This window comes from Herpailurus yagouaroundi, unplaced genomic scaffold (assembly GCF_014898765.1).
Source record: "Herpailurus yagouaroundi ecotype Mexico unplaced genomic scaffold, PumYag 165, whole genome shotgun sequence".
Taxonomy (NCBI): Eukaryota; Metazoa; Chordata; class Mammalia; order Carnivora; family Felidae; genus Herpailurus; species Herpailurus yagouaroundi.
In genome coordinates, this window is record NW_024412406.1 from 16,153,866 (window position 1) to 16,177,832 (window position 23,967).

Here is a 23,967-nt window from a genome sequence, read left to right on the forward strand (position 1 = left end):
TTCTACAACCTGAACTATCATAACAAATGCACCAAATTGGACAAAAAGGGAAAAAAAAGTTTTCAGTAGATATCTGTAAATTGTGCTCTTTAAAATGAATATTTGTTTGGGGCTCCTGGGTGGCTCAGCTGGTTGGGCAACTGACTTCAGCTCGGGTCATGATCTCACAGTTGGTGAGTTCGGCCCCGTGTCGGGCTCTGTGCTGGCAGCTCAGAGCCTGGAGCCTGCTTCGGATTCTGTGTCTCCCCCTCTCTGCCCCTCCCCTGCTCGTGCTTTGCGTCTCTCTGTCTCTCAATAATAAATAAACGTAAATAAATAAATAAATAAATAAATAAATAAATAAATAAAAATGAATATTTGTTTTAAATATGTCCGGTCTCTTTAAATCTGATGATAAATTTCTGATTTTTTTAAACTGAATGCTTTAACTTTTCTTTTTGATATTTAAAACTCAAAACATTAATTTTAAATTTCCTACTTCCACAATAATCAGTGATATAGTTTTTTCTGGTTTATTGTAAAAATTTTAATTACAATGACAACTCCTATCTATCAATAAGAGACTTCCCAAATGGGAAGTTAAGAGAATGTGATTATGTTGAGCATCTATATTACAAACACATTTTGTCTTTGCTTTTATGTTTTATTTAAATATTTTTTTGTTGTTTATTAAGCTTTTTATTTTAATTCTTGGATAGTTAATACACAGCGTTCTACTGGTTTCAGGTGTGCAATACAGTGGTTCGGCAATTCCATACCTTACCCAGGGCTCATTGTGCCAAGTGCATTCTTAACCCCCTTCACCTGTTGCACCCCTCCCCTCTCCCATGTCCCCTCTGGCGACCATCAGTTACACAAACATTTTAAATTTTAGAAAGATCCCTTTCTTCTTTCCTTCCGCCATAAGGGTGGGTATATAACTGAAGAGCTATCAAAAATTTACACAATCATATCCTTCAACACGCGATAATTAAGTAAAAACTGTCATCAAATAAGAATACAAATCCCAATTCCAGTAACAAATGATTTCTTATTTATACTAAACACCATCCCTACCTCAGGAAAAAAAAATTTAAGACAGAATGAAGACATTTAAAAATGTAAACAAGGAAACATCACTTTGATTCTTGCACAGGAACCTGTACAATGTTACGAAAGTGGCTGTATTGATAGCAATTTTACAAAAGGTACAAAACGCTTCGCCTTAGACTATTTCGTACAGTAGCCCAAGAAAGCCACACAAGGCAGTTAACTTATCTCATGAAAGGGTAACTGCAGATGTTATCCTCATTTGCATATTAACTAGTCTTCCAAATAAGCTCCCAAAATTAATATTGATGGATGCATTCCTATTTGACCAAAATCTTAACCTTTTATTTCCTGACTTGTTTGTGATTATCATCTTTATTAATGTATACAAGAAGAATTTAATGTAAATTTGAGCTAAGTATAATGGCTAGGGGCCATTTAGTCCATCCTCTTACACAGTCTCACAGGACATATTGGACCTGCTCTGAAGAACTCATGGGAACTAATGTGTAAAGTAAAATAGAAAGTGGATATATTATTCTTGATAATAAAAATAACTGATGTACACACTGAATGTTCCCATAAGTATGGCCAACGCAATCTTCCTTTGTAAATGTACCTATTTGGAAAGCTGTATCATAATCAGAAAGAATCTTTACACAAGTAACAAACTCACAACCAGACAATAACAGAGGAAAGGACCTGATTTTTACCCACCACTCCTAGTTTTACCACGAGGAAACCCCTGCCTTTTCCCTGTTTTTGTCCTCCTGTGAACTGTCTGCATGTTATTTGAATCATCCCATCAAATTCTTGTTCGTTTATATCTTTTGTCTTGTCAATGCCACAAAGACTTTCCAATGAAGTTGTGCTCCCCAGTTGAGAGAAACTGTCTCTAGTCCTGTGAACAGCAGAGTGAACTGAATAGCAGGGCCATGGTAGCTAATGAGCCAAACGTTCTCATAGGTTAGGTTTTGGAGAGGCTGAGTACTCCCTGTCAGCAGCTGTACCTTTGATTTCTAATAAAAAGCTAATTTTACAGCAGGAAGCTCTCTCAGATGGTAGCATTAGACAAGTCAGAAGCATGCCTGGACTATTAGAGTAGGATGAAGGAAAGCTTTCAACAGTGCCTATAGGTGGGATTGGGATTGCTCATTTATGTACCAAGAGAATAGGAGGAGCATGGGAAGGAAGGGAGGGAGGAAGGAGGGAAGGGAAGGAAGGAGGAATGGAGGGAGGGTGGGAGGGAAATTTTGGTAACTAGAATTAGAGCAGTTTGTAAGCAATGAGCTAGCACAATCTATCTACCACCTGGACAAGACCATCCAACGTCCATTTGTCTTTCTGTGTGCTGCCCTCGCTCTCTTCTCTCTGCTTCCAGTACTAACAAATCACACTTTTGAATGACTCCTTTGATTTTGTAGCCATGTTCATGCCTTCAAACCACCATCGTAGAAAAGGGTAATAGTATTTAATTTATACAGAGTATTAACAGACAATATATGTAAAACTCCCAGCATGATGCCTAGCACATAAAAGGACTCAATAAAGGCTGGGTCAATTATCATTGCTAGCTTTAAAGGTGATACTCTTCTGCAAGGGGACTTCACTGATTTCTGATCTCTGCTGTGGTTTACTCTATGTTGGATTTTTATGGTTTAACTTTTTGAAGACAATGTTATTTCTCTTATTCTCAGGTTAATGAGGGTGGACACATCTTGTTGCCTCAGAGAACACTGACCCTTGCTGACAAAAATGGCTGTCCAGCCTATTCTTAAACACTTCTTATAAAATGAAGTTCATTCCCTCATAAGATAGGCAATTTATTTATTGAGTCACTAATTATTAGAAATACTTTTCTTATTGTAGAGCCAAACTCTAACCCTCTTTCTACTCACTGACTCTACTTTTGCTTCCTGGGAGTAGAGGGACACCCTCTTCATCATGATAGACCTGGCCCACCAATATCTGAACATAGCCAATATGTCCCTTCTGCCTTCCAAACTATAGAACTTCATTGCTTTTGACCATTCATCCTATGGCTTGGTTTCAGAAACCTGCAAGATCCTGGAAGATCTTCTCTGGACCTTCTCCAGTTTGTCAGGGTCTCCCTTCATATGTAACATCTCCAGAAGTGAACACAACCATTCAGATATGAGCGGGCAAATAAATCATATAGATGCCAAAAGATCGTATTAGCACATTTATGGCAATCCCATCTTACAACTAATTCCAAGTGCCCCTATAGTACAAGCACCTATATCATTTTCCTCTATCCTCTACTTAAATAGTCTGACTTTTAAATCATTTAATCCAGATAGGTATCATAGCAAACTCCCAAACCTGTCGCTAATATACAAATACATTACGTGTAAGTCATTACCATAAGTTCCCATTACCTCATAGCTCCTGATCAAATTTCAGAATAAGATTTAACTTCTTTGAGGTCAACACTTTTCTTTTTATTTTTTTAATTTTTTTTAACATTTATTTATTTTTGAGAGACAGAGAGAGACAGAGCATGAGCAGGGAGGGGCGGAGAGAGGGAGACACAGAATCTGAAGCAGGCTCCAGGCTCCAAGCGGTCAGCACAGAGCCCGACACGGGGCTAGAACTCACAAATCACAAAATCATGACCTAGGCTGAAGTCAGATGTCCAACCGACTGAGCCACCCACACGCCCCTGAAGTCAACACTTTTCATAAACGACCCAAAGTATCTGTGTAATTACCTATTAATGACATTTTATGGGGTAAGGACATCAAGCCCAACCATCTTGTTATGCTCCAAAGTCCATCTCACAATATAAATATAATATCACTCCTATTCTATTTTACTAAATCATATTGGGATGAGATGTCTTTAATATTTAATAGCAAGCTTTAAGAATCAGTACAGGGGCGGGGCGCCTGGGTGGCTCAGTCAGCTAAGTGTCCAACTTTCGCTCAGGTCATGATCTCACAGTTTGTGGGTTTGAGCCCCACATCGGGCTCTGTCCTGACATCTCAGAGCCTGGAGCCTGCTTCAGATCTGTGTCTCCCTTCTCTCTCTGCCCCTCCTCCACTTGTGCTCTCTCTCTCTCTCAAAAATATATAAACATTAAAAAAAAGAATTAGTACAGTATCTGCCTTTACCATCTTCTATCATAGTAATCTACTATCATCACATGAAATCTCTTCAGTGAATAATTACTTAATTCCCAGAGAATTGCTTATGTACTTAAAGGAATCTACGTCAAATGTATACATTTGTCTAACAAACTCATTCTAAAAGAAAGGTTTATAGCATTTCTCTTTATACCATCTGTGTCTTAGATAATAAAAAAAACCCCTGATGCTCTTGATTTACCATGATTGAATCTGTGCATTATTTCTTTTTTTTTAATTTTTTAATGTTTTATTTTATATTTGAGAGAGTTGGAGAGAAAGACAGAGAGCAAGCAGGGGAGGTGCAGAGAGATGGAGACAGAATCCAAAGCAGGCTCCAGGCTCCGAGCTATCAGCACAGAGACTGATGTGGGGTTCAAACTCATGAGCAGTGAGATCATAACCTGAGCCAAAGTCAGATGCTTAACTGAGCCAATTAGGCGCCCCAAATCTGTGCCTTATTTCTGTGACTATAGCAACTAGAAATCATTAAGAATTTTTCAACTACAGATACATACGATATTATGAATATTGAAGAAAATTTGGCCAAGTGTATATATACAGTCTCCTGTATAGTCATGATATGTTTCTCACTTCAAATCCATCCCACCTACAAGTAGACACTTAATATATGTCTCTTTTTAAAATGATGTGGCATTTTCCCCCTCACATACATGATAAATCTGCCTTTCTCTGTAGTAAAAAAAAAAAAATCTCATGACTTCACCTTTAAAGTAAATGAAATTTATGATATTTTGAAATTATGTGTAATTTTTTTTTCATTTACCTAGAAATGCCAGGAGAGTTTCCGGGGTTAGGGATAAATAAGCCAAGCTACAAAACTCACAGGAGAAATTGAAATAAAGTACAGCTATGAGAATCAGACTAGGTAAGAGTCAAGAGCACAAGAGTCTATCAAAATGACAATGTCAGACAAGTGAACTAGAAAATAAAAAATGTGGAAGCAATAAAACAAGCCAGGCATATCGTCAGAAGAGAGCAAAGCCTCTAGGGCACTGATCTCAAATTTTAGAGTTTGGGGGACACACTTGATGGGCTTCTTAAAATCCTCAGGTTCCCTGGCACTACCCTCAGAGATTGAACCTGAGTGGATCTGGCGTGGGTCCCAAACCATTCCAACAAATGCTGACGCATGTGGTATTCTCTCAACACTCTAAGCAAAACTGCTTTGGAGGCTTTGAGTACCTGAGTCCAGGTGCTCAAGCGCACAGTATAGCAAGCCTGCTGACATGGAGATAAAGGTGAGCACAGGTCTCTGCCCAGGTCACAGTTACACCTGTGATGTATTTCATCACTGGTGAATATTCATTATAAACCTGCATAATGTTACATGACCTGTTAGTATTTTATCTTTTATCTAGCATTACTGATGCCAATTTTTAAATCTAGATGTCTATTTTTTGACAAATCCATATTTAGTCATTAAACAGCCATGTACGATAAATGCTTTTCTCTAGATGAATGCTAAAGTCAGGTTTTCAACATTTCTGCAACATGCCAGGCAATGTTTAGTTAAACACTTTTCTCCTGGTATCAATCTGTAGCAAGTTGGCTTCTCTGTTCCTGAAGTTTTACAAAGACAGAGAGAGAGAGAGAGAGAGAGAGAGAGAAGGGGAGAAGGGGAGGAAGGGAGGAAGGGAGGAAGGGAGGAAGGGACGAAAGGAGAAGGAATGAACGGGGAGGGAGGGTGGGAAAGATGTACACTTAATTAAATCAGCTTTGTACACTGTTTCATAGGTCATCATGTAGATGTTTGAAGGCAAAAAATTATTTTATTGTGAAAAAAAGCTGAAAAAGTCTAACTATAGAAATACTGTTACAAAGACTGAATTTCATGTGACTGTGAAAAAAGTACCGCCCATGAAAATAAGCTACTTTAACAGTACAGTGCTATATCACAGTCATAAACTAATATTTGAGAGGTAAGGTGTAAAAGAATTACTTTTAAAAAGTAAGAGGGCTTGCATAAATCATTAATTTGAACTACTTTAAAGCCATTACACATATTATAATATGTATATGTAGAAATTAATGCAGACACTTTTTTTTTTTTTAATTTTTTTTTCAACGTTTATTTATTTTTTGGGACAGAGAGAGACAGACATGAACGGGGGAGGGGCAGAGAGAGAGGGAGACACAGAATCGGAAACAGGCTCCAGGCTCTGAGCCATCAGCCCAGAGCCCGACGCGGGGCTCGAACTCCCGGACCGCGAGATCGTGACCTGGTTGAAGTCGGACGCTTAACCGACTGCGCCACCCAGGCGCCCCAATGCAGACACTTTTAAATAATGTGTTTACCCATACTATTCAGAGTTCTGTTGTCTTAGCAATCCCTTAAAAAAAACTAACCAAAATAATGTACTTTTATCATCTAGATGATTTAGCGTTTTTAATGTGCATTTCCACTTAGGAAGCTACATTTGTCATGTAAAATCATGCTTTTGATGAATTGTGTCTATAGAATTAAATACAGCAAAACCCTAGCAATGAAGTTACATGGATGGTTCTAACCCTGACTGCTTTTATTAGATCAGGAAAGGAAAGGTGGCTGACGGTTCAAGGTGAGAAGTAACCATAAATGAACAACTGTGACCAGGGGTGGGAGTCTACTCATCTCGTCCTTCTCATTCCAAAAGCTTCTCTCTTTCTACTCCAACCTGTGGTAACTTACCTCATCCTTTGTCCTTCACCATGGCCCCCAACAGTGCAAAGGTGAAATACAGTGAGGGAAGCCCACCCGCATCTGCCCTTAGACAAAAGAAACAGAACCTGCACTATAGAAACCCCTTCACAAAGACTGAATTTCAAATAACTCTACAGTGCTCAACTCTAATATGAGGAAGTAAAAACTCCCCCATGGTATACATTTGAGAACCATAAGCCAAAACTGGATGCTAAAGAGGATAAGAGATCATCAAAGTAGCATAAAAATGAAACAAATAACAGAACCAGGTCAGAATCACTGCCACTATCCAAAAGGGCCAAAAGTATTAAAAAATAGTGAGAAGCCACTGATAATGAATACATAACTATCATATAAATATATCTGCATTTAATTACCACCCAACCCACTATGGATCAGACACTGCCCTAGATGCTGGAAACTCAGAGCTTGAGACATGACCTCTGTTCCCAAGAAGTCCATATACTAGTAGAAGAAACAGATATGTAAACACAGAATTAAATGCAGTGTGATCACTGCAATCACCACACATTAATAAAATGCGAGTCGGTGTGAGTTAACAGTGATGATTATCAGAGAGAGCTGTATATTTATGATTATGTATGTTTATAATTAATTATATAGTTCATTCCATGTTGTGGTTTTAGGCTTCAATCATTCTTCAGTGTCAACTTGATGGAGTACACTATTTAAATACCACTTTCCAATATGGTGAAGAGATCAGTCTGAAACGGATAGAGCAAACAATGACCTAAGTCATTAAGAGCAGGACCTGGAGGCAGTCTGTGTCCGCAACATTGCTCACCAATGGCTCCCCTTCTCAACGTGTGTGCCTCATGGTACAAGAACCAGCAAGAAAATAATAACAATTCAGAATCTAATGTGTTAAAAGTTGAATAATTTTGATTCTACAATTTGAGGTATATAATCAGCTGTCAATTAGATAGCCAGCATACATGAAAAACTATTAAATGTCAAAGCACCATTAAAGAATTTGATGTGTAAATAGGATGAATTTTCATAGGTGGGCACTTGTTAGATGCCAAAGTATGCTTTCAGAAAATGACAAGAGCCAGAAAAGACAGAAGCATGTACATTTATTTTATGGCTCCTTTTCTAATTGCTAGTGTTTCTTCAAACACTAAAATCATGACTTATGAAACACTGCAATAATAAAACAATGCCTATCCTCTGAATAAACGCAATAAAAATATCATCACGAAACCGTATCTGGACCATTTGAAAGCATAAATCTTTTCATGTTAACAAGTTCTCTTAATATGTTATATAAGGGTTCATTACTGATTCTTTGCAGCAATGAGGTGGCAAAAACCATTATAAAATGAAACTATTCATAATTATCTGACCCAATCATCGGCTCCCCCTGCTTACCACCAGAGTCTACCTCATTCATCTTGTCAACTAAATGTTGAATGTCAGTATCAGAAAAACACAGACTGCAGAGAGAAGGGCATAAACTTAGCAAAGATGAAAGATGACAGGAGGGCTTGAAACTTCCCCAATCATATGCAAAGCACTGACAGATGATAATTTAGCAGAGCTAGACCCATTCATGGTGGAAGAAAAGAAAAGTGACAAGAATGACAACTAGATGGGTGTTTCAAAAGAGAATGGTTTCAACATCAAAGGAGTGTCTTGAGAAAATTAATGAAGCATTTGAATATTCTTTCAAAAACTCTTTTAAAAATACTAGAAAAGTTAAACATTAAGTGAAGACTATCACATCATGTTATCACATAATGTCGTAAGATGTATTCCCCCACCCCTCAAGAGTCAGCATTTGATTCACTTTTCTGAGATACAGCTTATTAACTGAAGTTATTACCCAAATTATGTCATATATATTAGATAAAACAAATTAATAACATAAATTTTCATTTACCCAAAATGAAGTCCCAATCAGACGTCCCCCCCACTCCCACTTAGGAAATTCTGCTCCCCTTTCTACATAGATTCACTTTCAATGGTCTTTTTCCCAAACCACTTATCCTTAAGAATCAAGTCTGCTTCAAGACAGTAGACAAATGTGTATCCACTAAATCACCTTACGGAGAAGATGAAAGAAACAGGTCTCATCACAACCTCTGTTAGACTCACACTCATGAAATAAGAGAACATGACTTGAAGTCAATACACTGTCAGACACAAACTTAGTCAAACGTAAAGCAGCAACAGGTGATCTTAAAATGGTCTTATACCATTATATTTCTCCATGTAAAAAGGTAATCAAGAGGTGTCAAATTTCTATTCTGATTGTTTTTACTTCCTAAAACACAATAATTATTTTGATCTTATTTTTCCCAACACCTTCATATATTAACAATTCTCCCCCTTATCTTTTAATATATTTTTTTTTTCAAATTTAAGAGATCTATCCGAAACAGGCCTATGAAGAATGTAAAGCTAAACTACCAAATGACATAATGCTGATTGATACTCCCTTGTTGACAAAGTCCATTTTGACTCCAAAGATTACAGTGATCATTACACTATCAATCAGTCAAAAAGCCCACCAACATCGAGAACGGTTCTGTTCTATGGAATGAATCAGTGACTCTGCTTAAACAGCTAATAAATTTCCTTCCCAACCACACTGATCACTGTCCTACAATTACTTTCAGTAGAATATCCTGTGGAATGTTTTGAATGTAGGATAAGACATAAAACTGAGATATAATAAATTATGCTAATAAAAGGCAATTAAATATGAACAATTAACCCACAGATCTTCTGTGGTGTCTGTCACTACATAAATGCTGACAAAAACCTAATTTTTATAATCAATTTACTTAAAAATTTTTTAATGTTTATTGTTGACAAAAAGAGAGAGAGAGACTGTGTGTGTATGTGTGAGAGAGAGAGAGAGAAAGAGAGCAGGGTTGGGGCAAAGAGACAGGGGGACAGAAAATCCAAAGCGGGCTCTGCACTGACAGCAGCAAGCCAGATGTGGGGCTCAAATTTATGAAACCAGGAGATCATGACCTGAGCTGAAGTTGGATGCTCAGCAAACTGAGCCACCCAGGTGCCCCATACAATCAATTTATTTTTAAAGGGCAAGCAACCAACTTAATCTAGATAATAATTTTAATTTTTTAAAACAAATTTTGTGTAATGTTTAATTATTTTGAGAGAGAGTGAGAGAGAGCACGAGCTGGGCAGAGACGGAGAGAGAAGGAGAGAGAGAATCCCAAACAGGCTCCACACTGTCAGCACAGAGCCCAACATGGGGCTCAATCCCATAAACTGTGAGATCATGACCTGAGCTACAATCAGGAGTCGGATGCTTAACCAACTGAGCCACCCAGGTGCCCCACAAATTAGCTACATTTTTATCTGGTGGGTATAAATAATATTACATGGTGACAAGGAATATAGGCTTTAGAACCAGTCTGTTTATTTTCGTACTAAACTTTGCCATCCGTTAGTCATAAGAACTTGAGTAAGTTATATAGCCCTCATTTTGAAAATCTGTGTAATGGGGATTATAATACCTCAGCAAACTATTTAAGACTCACCAAGATTGCATACAATGGAAGATCAGCATTTCCTCAAAAGTAAAGTGGGTGACTGGCAATCAAGGACCTCTGTCCTCCCCTAAGCAAATTTAGCCAGGCAAGTTAGAGGAATCCTAGATCTTGATCTTGAATCTTGAGTGACATAATATAAGGGTGGAAAAAATTATTAGAGCCTATCCATTTTAGCTAAGGCACTGAAGGTCCTGCCTGACAGCTCTGGCTACCTAGACACCCTTGAGAATATAGCTTTTCTTTTGATCCTGTGAATGACCCCATATCCTTTAAATTAATTTTTCTTTTAGTTTCTGTTGCTCGGAACTATCTAACCTTAACTGGAGTGATATAACACATTCAGTAGACAGGTGCATATATTAGACAAATGGGAATTTCTCAAGGGTAAAACCCTACCACTGAACCAGAGCTTTAAAATACTACTTATTTGCATAGCATTTTACAGTAGTCAAAGCGCTTCCACTTATTTCATTTGACTCTTGCACTAACCCACACTGCACTAACCTCTCTCATGAGAGGTTTGATGCATTATCCCCAAACCAAGGGTTAGAGTCCAGTCTAACAGTGAACAACAACCAGGCCTTTTCACTCTGTCATCTGATTTGGGAGTCATAAATTTCAATCACTTATTTGCCTAACATAAAGGAATGTAATGATAATTTATAATGCAAAATACTAGATAGGCAAGATACCTGACAGATTTTACTATAAAAAGTCTTCATTTGATTAATGGGAAAATAAGACCCTGGAAAATTAAGTGACTTATTTGAAATAAATAATCCACCTCAAGTGGAAATAGTGCAAACTCATGGTGTATCAGACTCGGAGCCCATTCAAGAAATTTTGGTCACTGGAGAAAGAGTGGCATCTCTAAGGTGGTCCTAAAAGACCTGAGGAAGCTCAGGGAAGGAGCTGGACAGGTTTCCCAACTTCAGCTCAAGGCTCCTCACCTCAAAAGCTCTTTAAGGATCTCTGTGTTCTCTAGTTGACATGCCACCTGACATCTGCCCTTGGCCCTGTCCTAACCCCATTAGAGCCACTGGAAACAAACACAAAGCTGTCTGCAAGCTGAGCAGTAATCCTTGTTTGCAATTCAGAGAAAGCTCTTTAACCATTCCCCTTCCCTCCCAGAACCTGCATTCATCCTGCACAATTGTGTCCCTTTGTCCTGTGTTACCTTGGGAATCCTACCCACAGTTTCTCCTAAACTTCCCGGAAGGAACCAGACTTGAGTACTATGACACTTTTCCCACTGTCTCCGAGGTGGTGGACTGAGATGGGGAATCAGGTTCTGATCACAAGTTGCCAACCAGTTGGCTGTGCCTTCCTCCAACGTGCATTCCCTCAAGACCCCAAAACCTCCCAAAGCACCTATGGCTGTGTCTTACGCAATCATTTTCAAATCCTGCTCCAGTAGAATTTATGTTGCTGCCCTCTTAGGGACCCAACATTCGTATTATCTCCTCTGTGCGTGCTGGAACTGTAGTCATTTCTGATTTCCTGCAGCCTGTTTTCTGTCCTGATGCCCCATTTCCTTCTTACACTCCAACTGTTTGTTATAAATATAGCAAGGCTGGTGACACTGAGGCACCCACTGCTATGGGCTGTATATGACACATTATGGTCCACACATATTCTTCCTTTGAGCAACTTGCATGTTCAGTGCAAGAAATATCAATGCTTTTTCAGGAATCTCTTATTCCTGCAGTAGACTCAATTTTTAGGATATACCTGAGGAGAGAAAAAATGACAGATTCCATTTCCCTAGAGTACCAAGAAGAATCTGTGAAGTTTTGTTTTGGTAAAAGGCCTGGCAGATAGCAATGAGAAACCCTCCAATTCAAAGCAAGTTCAGTTTTTCTTCCAATGCTCAATTGACAACAGAATGACAAAAGTAAACTTCAGTCCATTTTTCTCATCCCAGCAGGACAACCGATCCTCAGGAAAGGAATTATCATCATGAATCAACACTAAAACACACAACCATTTTAATTGACTGAAATAAGTAGCATTCATGCTGACACGGGAGGTCACCCTGGACACTTGAAATGAAAGAATATAGATGAGGAGAAAGATTAAATCTCGGCTAGCATTTGAAAAGTTTCATGGTGAAAAGTGGATAAATAAGAGAATTCCCAGAGGTCACTCTTTGAAGCTTCCTGGCAAATCTGAATAGACATAATTTTAGATCTAAACGGAAATCAACATATTGAAGATACGAAACAAACCAGTCAATTATAAAGCCTTAAAGATAAAAAGCAATGTACTGAAATTTGTGTAATACAGTATTTGACTGGAAACATTTTAAATCTTCTTTATGCCTTTAAAAATTATACTAATTGCTTACTTTATAATAACAAATTATCCTAGTTGAAAGAAAGCTCATGCTCATCTCAATTAAGGCAATTTAAAGACAAAATTTTAGTTTATTCTTTATACGGCACTAAAATAATACGGGGCTCCAACCCCATGAAATGATGGGGATTCAAAGTTACTATAGATGAAAACGTATTACAGATTCTGAATATCACTCTTTTGCCTTTTTATCATCTAAAAAAATCTTTCTCTAATTAATCATAAATCTGTAAAACTTTTTGTCTTCAGTGGACCTTAAAAATCACATAATAGTTCTTTCATTTTAGAAATGAGGAAATTCAAGTTTAGATAGATTAAGTGGGCTTACAATGAAATCCATCACCATACACCTAATTTAGAATCTGAAAATAACAGTATCACAGAACACGTATGGAGCAGAACCCCCTTCTTAACTCTCTCCAGGATTCAAGCTATGTACTTGTTGGCCAAAGGCAGTCAGGAAAAAGGATAATCGAGATGCACAAATACTGAAATACCAAAGCTTATAACCCACACAGTGTTGGGTGGCTCTATCACAAAGCTTCCAGGCTGTCACTAAGTCAATTAACTGCCGCTTTATTGATATTTAAAAACAATAATGACAGCACTTTTCAGAAATGGTTATAGCCCTCTGGCATTATCTGTGAAAATGACCATTTATGGTTCAATCCAATGTCAACAATTCTATTCACAGCATTAAGACATAACAAAACTATTTTAAGCTCCATTGTTGAGTAGAGTGAATGTACCTCCCAGCCTTCAATGTGAGACTGCCACTCCTCCAAAACTTCTAACTTCTCCATCTGCCTCTTGGCCTCGTTTATGTTGGAACAGACGGCTTTCATGGCTTGGAGGGCTTCCATTACTGCTGCGTAGTCACTGTGTTTCCTTGGAGTCCGCTTCAGCAACTCCTGTTTATACACAAAAAACAAACCGCCCTTTGATCTTCTGCTTTCTGGTACAGCAGGTTCAGACTGACCAGGAAATGAAAACTGCAAAGATCGTGAGAGCCACTTTCAGAAGTGACATCACAAACTCCACTAGGATTAAGATCAAAAATAAAAGGTTGAGTCAATGAATGTGCATTACCCCTAATACACATTTGGCAGTGGTTTTAATTTTTTCCTTAAAATTATTGTCTTTAAAAACTAAATTAGACTTCTCCTTTCTTTTTTTTTTTTTAATTTTTTTTTAACGTTTATTTATTTTTGAGACAGAGAGAGACAGAGTATGAACAGGGGAGGGGCAGAGAGAGAGGGAGACACAGAATCGGAAACAGGCTCCAGGCTCTGAGCTGTCAGCACAGAGCCTGACGCGGGGCTCGAACTCACGGACCGTGAGATCATGACCTGAGCCGAAGTCGGAGGCTCAACCGACCAAGCCACCCAGGCGCCCCTAGACTTCTCCTTTCAAACTGTCAAATATCTCACCTGCAGCATGACATGTTGTTATAAGTTTGACCTCTGCTCCAACCAGAAATATAACTTTACATATTTTCCTCAAGTCTTTAACAGAATAGTAAGCCCAGAATTTCAAAAATAATTTAAATGCCTTATTTTCTAATAAATTTTTGAGAAGCTATAAAAACATGCTATACATAAAGCAAAAATTTTAAATAATGTCTTACACTCCAGCAAAATAAATGATGTGTAAATTCCACAATACTCCATCATTAAAGGGGAAATTTATGCTGTTTTCACCAATAACTTGGGTTCATTCTCTGTAATGAATGAATTGCCATATGCCTCTCGATAATTTTCTTTTTGTTTTTGTTTTTTGGGGTTTTTTGGCATTTTATGGTTTTTTTCCATTCAGGATATCAGAACAAGAGTAATCTTTAATCTTTTAAATATATTAAAAGGTCTTGTTTGTTTTTTAGGAGCACAAAATTAAACATCTTCACCCACTGTCTAGACAGTTGTAACCACATTGCTTTTTAATTAGTCATTTGTTTCTTTACTACAGTTGCCATCATCATGTAACTAACACAATTACAGAAATCCTAAGGCAAGTCTTTTAAAAGAATTCTCTTAATTCTTAACATACAGTGGGAAAGTATGCAGTTGTTATATTCTCCTGGGGTCTGTTATTGTTGAAAATTTTGCCATAAACTTTGACCCTGCATTCAATATGTTCACACTCTGTTCTGCAGAGCTAGCACCAAAAGAATACACATTACATCACTCCCAAGACAAGATTTAAAAAGTTATGCTGGAACACAAATCCATGGAAGAGACATGCTGGCTTCTCTAGAAATTCTAAAGTGCAGAAGTATTTGTAAATTATGTGAAGTGGTCAAGTCAGTCCGCAGGCTATGATTTGGGGCCCCATGCAACTGTGCCCATTGAGTACCTGTGGAACTGAGAATTTAGATAATGTAAAATAGCAAGATGAATGACTAGTAATAATCTCTGTCAGTGACTTCCCATGAGCCTTGTGCTGAATTCAAGTTCCACAAATAAGACCAATATATCTTTTCTTTAACACACAGCCTAATCCCTAATGTCTTTCTGAGTAAATAAAATCATCCAAAATCAAAGAGATTATCAGCACAATAGTACAACAAAGAAAACCATCAACACCAACATACCTACTATACAAGTAAATAGTTCTTCACATTTCTTTGCGAAGACAAACATCCAAAGGAGGGGAAACATGACATCTTTTCACTCCTTGAAGGTACCATGAGTTATTTATCTTCCTAAGCAAGGATGTGTCCATGATTCCATCTTTTGAGAGGTCAGATCAACCAACCCTAACCAGCAGCCATCCCTAACCAGAAGTGATTTAGAGCAACTACTTGGCATGGCGTATTTCTCTTAATATCACTATCCCTTCTGACTCTTAAACAAATGCCTACGATTCCAAAGCCAGGTCCAGGGATAGCTGAAGTGATCTGGGTCACCACAATAGGCATCTAAAAGGACTCTCACAAAGATAAGTCACCTTTGCACCAATCCTCCCCCCTTCTGAGGACCACACCAAAGCTCTGCATAACTGGAGATCCCATGTTACCTTCTCTCTAGGGCTTCATTGAGCAACTTCAATTGACTTTGTTTTTCTATAAGGAGAAATTGTTTTCAAAGAAATTGTACACAAAACCCCAATTTATGCAACTAACAGAAGTTGTAGTTTAAAAAAAGTTATTTTTAGGGACACCAAGGTGGCTCAATTGGCTAAGCATCCAACTCTTGATTTTGGCTCAGGTCATGATCTCACAGTTTATGAGATCAAGCCCCACATTGGGCTCTATGCTGATGGCATGGAGCCTGCTTGGGATTCTCTCTCTCTCTCTCTCTCTCTCTCTCTCTCTCTCTCTCAAAATAAATAAATTTTAAAAATGTATTTTTAGTTAAAATTCTTTACATTTATTTCTCAAAGAGTTAATCAATAAGAATACCAGTTAATATATGCATAGCATTTTGGAGTATTTTTTAAAATTTAGATAGCAAGTAGTGATTAATATATTAAAATAAATCAGAAACAAATATATATGAGTAGTAATAGCTAATATATATGGAATACATACTGTGTTAAATGATTTGCCTAAAATAGTTCAATTATTGTTATTATGTAATTCCTTTTCGATATGCATATATATGTATACACAATATATGGATACACATATCCATATACACATTCTTGTAGATACATGCTATAATTTCATCATAATTATTCCTATTTCATAAATAAAAACCCAAGGCTTTAAGAGGTTAGATTATGTGTTCAGTACACAGCTAGTAAGCAGAATACTTAGGATTTGAACTCAGAACTCATGGGCTCCACCACCATCCCAAATTGCATCCTGATGTTGTAGTTGTAGTTCCTGATGTTGTAGCTCCAAAAGCATCATTTTCAGAATTGCCATACAAATCTATTCACATACTTTAATACCACAAATAATTAGGACATTATAGTATGTTTTTCAGAATAAAACTTTGGGTCATTATAATGAGGCAATGGACCTACAGCCATTAATGGGGCATGTCCTGTCTTCCAGAAGTAGTGTTTGCTTATCACTGTCATTCCTATCATTTATTGTCCCATGTGACCCACACCATTCCCTGTAATATAAATTTAAATATCAAGCTCTGAAATTATGTAACTTTGACTTTAACTTCATTAGTATCAAGAAGTCACCATTTTTAGGGACTATCAAATCATATGCCCACAGTGGATTTACTTAAGATAAAGAACCCTGTACATAAAGTGCTATATAAACTGGTCATAAGGTACTTAATGGATTATCTTGAAACTAACGCATTAACTCTCAATAAAACTCAAACAAATATATTTTCTACAAGGAGCAAAGTCTATAAAGTACTCTACAAAGTCTCTTTTGCCAAAAGATCTGTTTCCTACTCCATATATATGTGACAAAATAGCCATTTTCCCCTAATAACTATGATCTGCCTTTTCTTTAGAAAGTCAGATTATTTAGGGGTGCCTGCATGGCTCAGTCAGTTGAGTGCCCAACTCTTGATTTTGGCTCAGGTCACGATCTTAGTTTTGAGATTGAGCCCCGTATTGGGCTCCACACTGGGCATGGAGCCTGTTTGAGATTCTCATTCTCTCTCTCTCTCTCTCTCTCTCTCTCTCTCTCTCTCTCCCTCTGCCCTTATCCCCCCACTCATGTGCTTGGTCTCAAAAAAAAAAAGAAAAAAGAAAACAAAACAAAAGTCAGATTATTTAAATTTTTTTTTTCAACGTTTATTTATTTTTGGGACAGAGAGAGACAGAGCATGAACGGGGGAGGGGCAGAGAGAGAGGGAGACACAGAATCGGAAACAGGCTCCAGGCTCTGAGCCATCAGCCCAGAGCCCGACGCGGGGCTCGAACTCACGGACCGCGAGATCGTGACCTGGCTGAAGTCGGACGCTTAACCGACTGCGCCACCCAGGCGCCCCAAAAGTCAGATTATTTTTAAAAAAAAAACCTTTTAAATACCATCTGCAAAATATGCAGATACAAGGAAAATTCTACAGTGAAATAAACACATAAAATACCTTCAAAAGGAGAGGATACTTGCAAATTCTTTGTATCGGTGTTACTAAATATCCTTCCAGGGGAACATCTGTGTTCTTCCGTCCTCCGAGTAGCATACAGTTCTGAAGTGGAAGTAAAAACAATTAATTACACTTTTTAAAGTCAAAGCTGTGACACGATCTTCTATCATAAAATTTTCTGCTGAAACTTTGTCAAAGCTTATCTCTACATAGCTTCTTTCTCAGAGATGAGCCCATGCAATCACAAATAACATTTACAGAAGACAAAAACAAATACTTCACATTTCATATTGGTTTAGAAACCAAAATGTGTTTTGAATACATATCTTGGAAATTAATTTATATATATTTTTCTGAGTATGAAGTCTGAAGACAAAGAAATAGGATAGACATGGAGGAATGAAGGAATGGATGGATGGGTGAGTGGATGGGTGGATGAATGGATGGATGGAGGGATGAATGGATTGATGGGTAAATAAATAATAGGTAGACAGACACAAGTATACATAGAGATCAATGCTGCTTATAAAGGGAGTTGCGTTGTAGTTGAGTCATGGTGTGGTGTTGTGTTGTAAAGAGCAGGCCTAGAGACAATTGGGTTCTATACGTGCTCTGCCACTGACTAGTGACGTAACTTGGGCTGATTTCAGAATGCTAGTTTTCCTGTCTGTAAACTTGGCGTGTTTCAACCAGTGATTGCTAAGTCACTGTTAGCTATACTACCTCACCAATGACACTGGCCAGCCAGTCGCAGAGGAGGTCAGATATGATCTCCAGAGAGGCAAGAGGAATGGAGACATTCTCAAAATTAGCAATCAGAGAAAGATGAAAGGGAAGAGGAAATCAACTCTGATTAAAAAAAAAAAAAAAAAAAGCCTATAGCCTCTTAAGCATCTGGTCTTTATTTAATGGTTTAAGTATCAATACCAAAAGAAAAAAAAAAGATTGGAAATTGATGCCAAAACCAGTTTCTGCAGTGGCTATCAGAGTAACTGGCATAGAGAAAACAGGCATAAATATGTAATGAAGGGAGAAAAGGGCCCCTCAAATATCTATTATCATTTAGCTACCTTTATACTACCATTTTAAAACTACTGTCCTGTATTCATCGAGAAGACAGACCAAGTGCCGAGCAGGAAAGGATGAAAAGGAAAGGCTGAGGGTAACAGCAGAACCCCCTGCCCGCTGTCATGAACAACTTGGCTTTAGCTCCAATTTGTGTATTCAAGTCAGCACAACTAATGCCATGACTTTAACTTCCCCCAGACACTTAGAAGTCAGAACAGCAAATAAGTGTTCTGACTCAAGCATGCTCTTTGAGGGGCTTCATCCCCTATTACAATCAGTTTATCAAAATATTCTTTCCAACTCTGCATGACATTGTCCCCAGAGCAACTGTATGAAACACAACTATGTACATCTCACTAGATTTCCAGTGATGTCAGTATTCCAGTAGGAGTTAGCATTCCTATAAATGTGGCCACCCCCTTTTCCTAGCTCTGGGTTGAAGTACCTTAAGAAACTCATGACTGCCTAACGCACTTTTATTTCCTTGTCTATTTGTACTGTACGGATTAGGAACTGTCTTCATAATAGCAGGGGTTGGCTGCCACTTTAGACTGGCTTATGAAAGCCAGCTCTCTTCTAACATATACACAAAGAATGTCTCCTAAATGAGCTCCCAGAGATTTCCCTGATCATGAAAACTTACTGAGGTGGCAGCATATTCAAGTGCCCCAAATAATACCATCAACAAATCTGTAAACTCTTACCTGTTTTTCAAAGGATAATTACTATTATCCTCATTTTATGGATATGGAACATGACACCAGTGATGTAATGAATTTCCTAAAGTCATTCAGATAATTAGTGGCCACTCAGTGCCAGGGCAAGAATTATAAAAAAGTCAGGTTTCCTACCAGACTATGGCTGTAGACTCATCTAAAACCAGAACTCTTGAGAATTTTCTGGTGTGGCTTGACACAATTCAAACAATAAACTAGACCAATGTGAACAAAGAGTCAACTGCGCTGAGAACAGAATGGATTTAGTAAGATAGCAGAGTTCTAACACTTTATAAAAAGCCCTAAGATTTCAGTGGCATAGGACTCCTAAAAAGAACGGCTAACTTATAAGACATAAAACTGGGTAGAGATATCAGCTGCACAGTCAAGAGTCACAAAACAGTCACAGGTTCTCAAATTAAGTCAAGGAAAGTTACTAAAAACAAAACAAAACAAAAATAACCAACTTTAGGAAATAGACTTGATAAATTACGATTTGTGAGAACATATTGTTGTAAGAGCAATCACTTCCCTGCTAAAAAACTTAAAAAATGTAGTTTAAAAAAGCCAACAAAGGAAGTAAAACAGTATACCAAGGAAGGTAAAAGAGGAACAAAGGAACAATAACAGAACCACACATATAGAAAAAACAATAAAATGGTACATATCAACAAATAATATCAATAATTACATTGAAGGTCAATGAACTGAACATCTCCAATCAAAAGGCAGAGATCGTCAGACTGGATAAAAAAGCAAGATCTGACCATATACTGTTTCTCAGAGGCATGTTTTTGATTTAAAGACACAAATATCTTGTTAAGTGAAATAACGGAAGAAGATATAACATACAAACAGTATGAGAGCTGTCATGGCTATAATAATATCAGGCAAAATAGATTTTAAGAAAAGAAATACCGCTAGGGACAAAGAAAAACATTTTATGATAAGTAGAAATACAAATGCAAGCACTTTAAATGAATACATATTTAAAAACAGGGCCCCAAAACATATAAAACAGAAACTGACATAATTGAAAGGAAAATAGACAATTTAATAATTATACCCGTAGATTTCAATATCCCACTCTCAGTAACTGACTGAACACCTAAAGGAAAGGACTACAAACATAAATGACCTAACATTTAAAATTTTTTTAATGTTTATTTATTTTTGAGAGTGGAAGAGAGACAAAGCATGAGTGGGGAAGAACAGAGAAAGAGAGAGGCACAGAATCTGAAGCAGGCTCCAGGGTCTGTGCTGACAGCAGAGAGCCCGATGCGGGGCTCGAACTCATGAACCATGAGATCATGACCTGAGCCAAAGTTGGATGACACTTAACCGACTGAGACACCCAGGCACCCCAAATGACCTAACACTTATAGAACATTCCACCCAACAGCAGCAGAATATGCCATTTTTAAGCACACATGGAACATACAGAGAAAAAAAGAAATTCCAGGACAGACCATATGCTAAGCTATAAAAATGTCTTCATGAATTTAAAAGGATTTAAATGGTTTAAGTATGTTCTCTAACCAGAATGGAATTAAATTTAAAAAAATCAACTACAGGAAGATATTTGAAAAATTCCCATACTGGGAAATAAAATAACAGAATGGTAAAACTGTGATGATTCTAAGATTTTACCCTAGCTGCAAGCTAAAAAGTTAACTTGCCACATATTTACAGATGCTAGAAGAACACATAAAACTCCTAGGACAGGGATATAGGACCTTTTTTTTTTTCTTCTTTACAACAATACCAGGAGCCAGAGAATCACTATTTTGGGGCCAGTTTCCCAAGCCCCAGCTCCCACATGCAAGACAAAGAAGACCAGATGACCCATGCACATGTATAACAGGAGGGGGAGAGCGGAGGCTATGAAACATGCATCTCTTATGATGGCAGCAGGCATCACTGCCCACTGCTGAGGACAAAGAGAATATCTCTACCTTCTGCGGCTGTTCATGGTACAAACATCTTTTAAAAGATAGGCCCAGGGGCGCCTGGGTGGCGCAGTCGGTTAAGCGTCCGACTTCAGCCAGGTCACCATCTCGCGGTCCGTGAGTTCGAGCCCCGCGTCGGGCTCTGGGCTGATGGCTCAGAGCCTGGAGCCTGTTTCCGATTCTGTGTCTCCCTCTCTCTCTGCCCCTCCCCCGTTCATGCTCTGTCTCTCTCTGTCCCAAAAATAAATAAACGTTAAAAGATAGGCCCAAACAAAGGCAGTCAGTTCCACTGCTCAGAAAATGTGCAGAAACACAAGTCCATGCAGAATTACCCCCCGCCCCAAGACAAACTTCTAAATAAAGAACAGACTAGGGATGCCTGGGTGGCTCAGTCAGTTAAGCCAGGTCATGATCTCACGGCTCGGGAGTTCAAGCCCCAGCCACAGACTCCTCACTGACAGTGCAGAGCCTGCTTGGGTTCTCCTTCTCCCTCTCTCTCTGCCCCTCCCCTGTTCATATGTTCGCATGCTTTCTCTCTCTCAAGAATAAATAAAATTTTTAGAAAACTTAAAAAAGACTAAAGATATAACAAAGGAAACTAGACATTTTCAAAAACTGAGTAATAAAAACACGTGTCAAAATTTATGGAATCAAACTAAAGCAGTGTACAGGGCAAAATTCTTAGCTTTAAACACCTGTATTAGAAAAGGCAAAAAGGTCACAATAAAAAACTCTCAACCAACTATGAATATAATGGAACTTCCTCAACCTGAGAAGGACATCTATGAAGAAACCCACAGCTAACATACTTAATGATGAAAAACTGAATGATTTCCCCCTATAATCAGAAACAAGGCAGAAGTATCTGTTCTAAACACTTTTATTCAACAATATACTGGTTCTAACCAGTCAGTGCAAAAAGCCAGGTTGGGGGGGTGGGAATCCATATTGAAAAGGAAAAGTAAAACTGTCTTTACTCTCAGATGACATGATCCGATATGTAAAATATCTTAAAGAATCTACAAAAAAAAAAAAACTACTAGAACTAACACATGACTTTAAACCACAAGATACAAAAATATACATAGAGCAAAACTAAATAACAGTTAAACATTTATGTGGCAGCAACGAACAATCCAAAAATGAAATTAAGACAATTCCAATCACAACAGCATCAAAAAGAGTAAAATACTTGGGAATAAACTTAACAAAGTAAGTATAAGACCTGAATACAGATTTCTCAAATATAACAAAAACATGTTCATATGGACAAAAATTAATAAGTTGGACTTCAAAAAAATGTCAGACTTTTGTTTTCAAAAGATAATATTTTTTAAATGAACAAACCACACTGGTAAGAAACATTTACAAATTACATATCAGATATAGGAGCTGTATCCAAAATAAAAAACAATTATAGCTCAATATAAGATAAACATCTCAACTCAAAAATGAACATAAGATTTGAATAAGCATTTCACCAAACAGGATATGTGAATTGCTAACAAGAACACGAAAGCATGCTTGATATCATTGGTCATGAGAGAAATGCAAATAAAAATCACCTTCAGATAAACTACACATCCACTAGCACAGCTATAATTGGAACTGGTAATACCATGTATTGGGCAAAGACAGAAACCGCAGTTCTCATACATTGCTGGTGGATATGGTACAGCCACTTTGGCAGCTTCTTAAAGTTAAACATAAACTTACTATGACCTAGCAATTCCACTCTTAGCATCTACCCAAGAGAATGAAAATATCCAGATGAAGACTTGTACATGTATGTTCATAACAGCATTGTTTACGATAGCCCAAACTGAATTTCCTGGCTTTTCTATACTAACAAATATCTCTCTCTGAAATGATGTCTCACGTGTAGTATCTTCAAGGTCCATCATTAATCACAGTCATCTGTTCACCCAATGGTCACATACTGGCAAGTGGATAAACAAAATATGGTATATCCATACAACAGAACACCATTCAGTAATAAAAATGAATGGAATATGTATATATGCTTCAACAAGGATGAATCTCAAAAGCATTTTACTCAGTAAAAGAAGCCAGGTATAAAAAACGTTACATTGTAGGATTCCATTGATATGCAATATCTAGAAAAGGGAAATCTATGGAGACGGAAATTAAACCAATAACTTCCTGGAGCTAATGGTGGTTGTGGAGATGGGCTGTAAACAGGCATGAGGGACTTTCCGGGGTGCTGGGAATCTCTAAAAGTGGGTAATGGGACAGATGCCCCACTCTACAATTTGCTGAATATTACTGAATTGAACACTTACAGTGTCTTCCTCCCCAGCAATTAAGTTGCCCAAATTATTGCCAAAATATGCATTTACTTGTGCTATTGTAAAGAAATTAAATAAAGTGAATAAGGAATGCACATAGGAGAAAAGTCAATCTTTAAATGTCTTTTCTACCGTAC

At 37.7% G+C, this 23,967-nt stretch overlaps 1 protein-coding gene across 1 annotated transcript in view; it reads right to left on the reverse strand.

Annotated features, from left to right (window-relative positions):
• Positions 1–23,967, reverse strand: part of PREX2 (phosphatidylinositol-3,4,5-trisphosphate dependent Rac exchange factor 2) — a 309,933-nt gene that overhangs the window by 198,962 nt on the left and 87,004 nt on the right. Inside the window, exons 5-6 of the mRNA XM_040487649.1 lie at positions 17,789–17,890; positions 13,532–13,693 (exon numbers count right to left, since the gene is read on the reverse strand). Of these exons, the coding sequence (XP_040343583.1) occupies positions 13,532–13,693; positions 17,789–17,890 (264 nt within the window). The remainder of the gene's footprint in view (positions 1–13,531; positions 13,694–17,788; positions 17,891–23,967) is intronic.